The sequence below is a fragment of the Crocuta crocuta genome, unplaced genomic scaffold (genome assembly GCF_008692635.1).
Source record: "Crocuta crocuta isolate KB4526 unplaced genomic scaffold, BGI_CrCroc_1.0 scaffold31, whole genome shotgun sequence".
NCBI lineage: Eukaryota > Metazoa > Chordata > Mammalia > Carnivora > Hyaenidae > Crocuta > Crocuta crocuta.
The window spans coordinates 13,099,970-13,106,048 of record NW_027528362.1 but is presented as its reverse complement, the minus strand read 5'-3'; the positions used below and the strand labels follow the sequence as shown (position 1 = coordinate 13,106,048).

The following is a 6,079-nucleotide window of genomic DNA, read 5'->3' as shown; positions in this document are numbered from 1 at the left end:
CAGGAGCTGCCGGGACCCGGGGCTGGCGTGGGGCTGCACCCGGGCTGCCGGGAGCCCTCCCGGGGGCGTCCTCTGCGCCCCCTTTTGCGTCGCTTCGTAATTACTTGTTCGGGGAGAGTCGGCGACCGAGGCCCGCGCTGCGCCTCAGCGCGTGAGTGGTAGACACTCAGGTACCAGAACTCGGGGACGAGTGAAACGCTCTCCCTGGGAAACGAGGAGGCGGGGCCGGAGCGGAGACGGGGTTTCGGGGAGATGCGTGCAGTGACGTGAAGTGAGTTATTTCCCTCCAGGGACGTGTTTTTATCACCAGCTGACGAGGCTGCCGCCCCTGCTGCTCCGTTCGCAGTCCAGGTGTGTCTCCCGGGGCAGCGCTTGTGATTCACTAAACGCGAGCGTCAGAGTGGTTTTGGGGGAAATGAGGGGGGTTAGGACCCCAGCCCCGGGCCGGAAAGGCGCGCCCGCGGGGGGCCCTTCGCCCGCAGCCCTGGGGGTCCGCGTCGGAGACTGTCCCCGGCCCGGTGCGCCTGCGTCTGCTTTACGTTTCCACATGGGTGACTCGCGCACTGGTCCTCCAAGACTTTAGTCCCTCAGCGTTTTGGGGGGAGACGACCCCGTAACAGGCAGGGACAGCGGTTTTTGAAAAGGTTCCCCTGACACAGTATTGCATGAGAATCTGGTACATTCCATACGGTGTTTAAAACCGCCTTGGAGACGTTCATTCAGAGTATTTACCAACCCGGGCGCCTCAGGTTCCTCTAGGGATCACAAGGGCCCGAACGTGCTTAACATGGTAAATTTCGTGGTTTGGATGTTTTGTGAGCGGGGAGAAGGAAACCCCGCTGGATTCACTGTTTGAAAGTCTGCACCTCGGTGGAAGATCCAGAGTCAGGCCCCAACCTTAGCTGGAGGCGGTTACTTACTTCAGCGTGAGAAAGCAGCTGGCGCAGGAATGGGGCCGGGGCCGGGGTCAGGGGGCCGGGGTCAGGGCTCCGGGCCCCCAGTCTGTGCCGCGGAGCCTCCGCAGCCCTCAGGCCCGCGCCCCCGGGTTGGCGATCCGCGCGTCAGGAGCCATTCCCGACTCCAGGCTGCTGATCCTAGAAATGTGCCAGTTGTGCACGTTACCTGACCTTCGGTGAGACCTTTTTTCCCCCGAGAACTACACGTTAATTAAAATCCCCAAGCTGTCGTGTGGAACAGTATCTTCCCAGAGCTCTAAACCCAGCTTTCCAAAGTGAACCCGTAGCTGAGAGATGTATGTCTAGGGAGCTCTTATTGATGTTATAAGAGTCACAGTTTTTGACACGCCAGCTGATTTTCATCCTTGTTTCCACTGGTTTTTGGATTGGACACCTGATCATCTGGCAGCCACTGTTGGCACTGTTGCTCTTCCCTGGGTCCGTCAGTAAAGCCGGCGTGCAGAAGCACACCAGCAGTGTGTGTCTGTGGGCCGTCACTCCCAGGTTCCTGGAAGACGGAGAGATCGTGTTTTAAATCTGGGTGCTCCCCAGCATGAGGGCTCATCTCCCACACGCGGTGATTGCAGCGACCTGACCTTAAATCACTGAAAGATGATGATAAGAGCCGTGGGGTGAGGTCGGGTGTGGCCACCTTCTCTGAGGTCTGTCTCCCAAAATACAGCCGTTGGCAGGAGAGCTCTTCCATGAACTCTGTCCTGTGCCTGGAGAGGGGAAAGGGGGCCAGCCGGGGCCTGAGGACACACTGTGGGCAGGGGCTCGGTGTGAGTCTGGACCACAGGCTTCCTGGGGCCGACCGCCTCGCAGTAGGCGTGTGTTGCATGTTTGTTGAGCGTGATGGGCTAGGATGCTGTCGGCTCCTGGCCGTGGAGTGTGGTCTCCTAGTCCCTCGGCAGGCCCTGTTTTCCCCCAGGTGGGGGTGGAGTGGGGGGTCTGAATGCTGCCTCTCACTCTGCACATCTTGTCCCCAAGACTGTCATCTGGAGGATGGGCCTCTCACCCAAGCTTTCCCCAGAAGTGTCGTGTAAAGGTGTGCAGATTGCAGAGATTGGTCTTTGTTTAAGTTTGTGTGGCATCAACTTTTTGCTTTTACTCCTACGTACTGACCTTTTTTTTTTACCAGGACAAGGAAAAATAACTCTGTTAAATGTTTTTTTAAAATTGTTTTAAATTTTAAATTTAAAGGAATTAATTTGTGTTGTTCCCTTAAACAGAAAAAAAAATTTGGTAACAAAAAAATGCCTCTTATCTGCATCGTAGAATTGAAATTGAGCGTGTGATGTTTAATAGTATATGTGTCATATACTTACACATGTGTCACCCCCCTCCTGCCATTTTCAAAGTTGGAGTGCCTGATCCAGTTGGTGAGAGCTGGGGCCACCCTGGATGTGTCCACAACGCGCTACGCACAGACCCCAGCCCACATTGCCGCTTTCGGGGGACACCCTCACTGCCTCATCTGGTTGATCCAAGCCGGAGCCAGCATTAACCAACCGGTAAGGGAGTGCCGATGATTAACTTGGTTTTTATTTTCTTTTTCTAGTTGTAATTACATGGTGTTGAGTTTTAAATTGAGGCCTTAATTAGAGTTTGATATCTTAACCTTTGGGCTACCTGGGATTTCTGTTTATTGAGTTACTTGTGGATAATAGGCTCTTCACAGAGCAGGGCTTTCTGTTTATAGAGTGCTTTCATCTGCTCGGGGCCTGAGATCCACAGTGATCTGAGGTGAGTTGCCCCCGGTTACAGCTGGTGACTGAACGAGTCTGGCCTGGAGCCCAGGTTGCCTGGCTCCCTGCTCACAGCTACCTTTGCTTCGTGTGCACAGATCCTTGTGAAATGTGCCCGTGCTGGCCAAAGAGTGGCTGTTAAACCCTGTGCGTGGTTAAGTTCTCATGAGCACGCCGACTGGCGTAAGTCAGTGCTGCTTCAGGGATGAGTGGGGGGTGGTGATCGCAGCCAAGTAGCAGGTGCTGTGTGGCCACCCGGACAGCAGGCGCAGGGACTGTGTTGAAGTGTGCAAGCATGAGTGTGCCTGTGATTCATGGTGTGTTCTCACTACTCCTTTCACTTCCTTGAAAAAACCTCAAGGAGGGTCGCCTCAGTCAGTTAAGCGTCCCGACTTCGGCTCAGGTCATGATCTCACGGTTCATGGGTTCAAGCCCCGTGTCGGACTCTGTGCTAACAGCTCAGAGCCTGGAGCCTGCTTCGGATTCTGTGTCTCTGTCTCTCTCTGACCCTCCCCTGCTCACGCGGTCTGTCTCTCTCTCACACAAATAAAAGGTTATAAATAAATAAAACCTTCAAGGAGAGAGTTTCGCTTACTGGGGACTCTTGTGTGAGCAGGTGTAGATGACTCAGGCTAGTCTGACCAGAGTGGTCCCCAGGGGGAGACCCTGCCCTGAGGGTCAGCTCATCTAAGGGGCTTATGCCTCGGTCTCTGTAGGGACGCCTTTATGCCTTTGTACTTTATTCCTTATCCTGGGTTTATAGGCATTTTCTACTAACCATCCAGAGCCTACTGTGTGCAGAACCATTTTTATTTTCTCTCCACAATTCATCCATCTCTTGATGGTAAGCAGCCGTAACAGCTTGTGAGCCCCTCTCTTCCCAGGAACTCGGCTGCACACCCACAGGGCTGCGATTGAGGAAAGGCGTTTGCAGCGGTGCTATAGAGCAGGGATGGGTGGGCGGGTGACCCTGCATGTTGTGCTCTCACCACGTATTGCAGAGGCACGGCTGTCAGCCCCACACCATTTACGGCACCAGGCGTCGCCTGTCTCCACCTGCCCCTCCCGGTGCTGCCTTCTCTCCTCCCTGACGTCCTCGTAGAACCACGGGGGTGGCTGTCGCCCCCACTCTCTGGCCTGTGGCAGCTCCCTCTTGTGTGGCTCAGTCTCTTTGTGGATAGAACGAGGACCAGGCACGAATGGCAGTGATGAATAATGAACGTTGATGTGGAATTTTAGTATAAAACATTGGGTTAATTTTCATCCAGTTGTTATGTAGCATCTAATTTACAGAGATCTAAAGAAAATCTAAACAAATTGTCGGGCGCTGCCTTTCAGCTCTTTTTAAATCTAGAAGGCCGCTCTCGTGTAACGTGTTAGGGCAGCGCGTCCTTTCCCTGGATGTCAGGGCTGCTCTCGATAGTCCTGTGCGCACACCCTCTGGGTCCTGCTCCCGGGACAAGAGGCCCCAGACCTCACTCCCTGCCGCTCCCCCCAAAGTCCACGCCCTCCAAGGTGGTCCCCTGGGGCCACCAGCGCCCTGCCCGTGTTCCTGGAAGGGGTCAGCTGTGGTCTCACGTGGTGCGCATGTGTTCGGCTGCGGGCTGAGTCTCAGATGCTGTCTTGCTCTGTGGCTTAGCGGCTGGCCTGCTGGGACAGGCCCCTGGTGACCTCTGAAGTCACACAGCCCTTTGGTTAGCCGCCCCCGGCAAGTGTCAACTCACCCTGAGGTAGGCACTTTCTCGTCTCCCACACAGACTGTCAGAAAACCAGATCCAGGGTTCTCTAAGTTTTGTTTGTGCGTGTAGTGGTTTTGACCCTCTCCTTGCATTTCTTCCTACTCCTGTTTTATTAGTTTTGACCCATCTTGTGTTTTTTTTTTTTAATTTTTTAATGTTTGTTTATTTTTGAGAGGGAGAGACAGCATAAGCAGGGGAGGAGCAGAGAGAGGGAGACACAGAATATGAAGCAGGCTCCAGGCTCTGACACAGAGCCCGATGTGGGGCTCGAACCCACAAAGGGAGATCAGGGCCTGAGCCAGAGTGAGACACCCAGCCGACTGAGCCACCCAGGTGTCCCCGTTTTGACCCATCTTCCAACTTAATCTTGTGGCATATTAGTTCCTAACTGTTCTAAGTTCGTTTTCCTTGAGTTTCACTGAGACTTTCTTTGCTGTCTGTGAACTTGGCACACGGGGCTACCGAACTCAGGTGTCCTGTCTGGAGGCTCAGAGTCGAGTGTTTACCCAGAGACGGCGTGCAGCTAATTTTCAGGGGATTTAATTCTTGGTTGCTCTGTGCCGACTCCCCACAGGCGTCACATTTTGTACCATTTACAGGCTGTCTCTCTTAATTCCTTTCTAGAACTTTGGTGGAATGTGATGCCCCTTTTAGTTTCTTGTAACTGGATAGAACTAGACTTTTCTTTCTTTAAAATGCAAGGTGACTCGTCTGACTTCACACTCTTGGCACCTCTCCCCCTTCCCTCTCTTACTCAGTTTGCCCGCAGTAGTTCCGGAATAGACGACACCATGTTTGATATTTTTGGAATGTGACTGGCCTGAGCCTGAGCCGTGAGTAACCGTAAAATGGCTCTCAGTCCTCGTCTCCAGCTGCCCTTCCCCGTGGTGTCCGCTCCTCCCTCCCCGCCGCCCCGGCTGTCCTCGCAGGGACAGGGACACAGACGGTTGCTCCATCCCGTCGCTGTGCTGCCATCTTCTTGAAGTAATAGAGCAAACCTTCGCTTTGTCTCTTGCTCCAGAGAGAGCTGGGAAACCCTTTTCTGGTTTTTGGGGGGAGGGGGTCCGAGGTGGCATGACCCCCGACATCTCCGCTCCACTCTTCCTGGCCGTACCTCTGTCGTTTCTAGTTGTCCTTACCGCGTATCTCCTGTCTCCGCTTCCCACCTTTCTGGGAGGATTGGCGGGGGGTTGCTTTACTAAACCTCTCCATTCACTAGATGGTTCTTTGTGTAGCCACATGGAATTCTGTGTTTCTTTCTTCAAAAACGGGCTTGTTTTGGGGCACCTGGGTGGCTTAGTTGGTTAAGCGTCCGGCTTTCGCTTAGGTCATGATCTCGCGGTTCGTGGGTTTGGTCCCCGCGACGGGCTCTGTGCTGACTGCCAGCTCAGAGCCTAGAGCCTGTTTCATTCTGTGATTCCCTCTCTCTCTGACCCTCCCCTGCTCATACTGTCTCTCTCTCTCTCTCTCTCTCCTAGAAATAAAAAAAAAAATGGGGGGGCTTGTTTTGTTTAGAACTTTATACCTCCTTTGAGCTTTTTTTAAGTAACGTGCACACTTTTTCTCTCCACTGCATGCCAGTCTTTAATAGCACATCTTTCCAAGAAACAAGCCACCACCTTGCACCCTGGAGCTC

The 6,079-nt window shown here is 53.6% G+C and overlaps 1 protein-coding gene across 1 annotated transcript in view; it reads left to right on the top strand.

Moving 5' to 3' along the window:
* ANKRD10 (ankyrin repeat domain 10) overlaps positions 1–6,079 on the top strand; it is a 33,676-nt gene that overhangs the window by 1,341 nt on the left and 26,256 nt on the right. Inside the window, exon 3 of the mRNA XM_077754008.1 lies at positions 2,318–2,470. Coding sequence (XP_077610134.1) covers positions 2,318–2,470 — 153 coding nt within the window. The remainder of the gene's footprint in view (positions 1–2,317; positions 2,471–6,079) is intronic.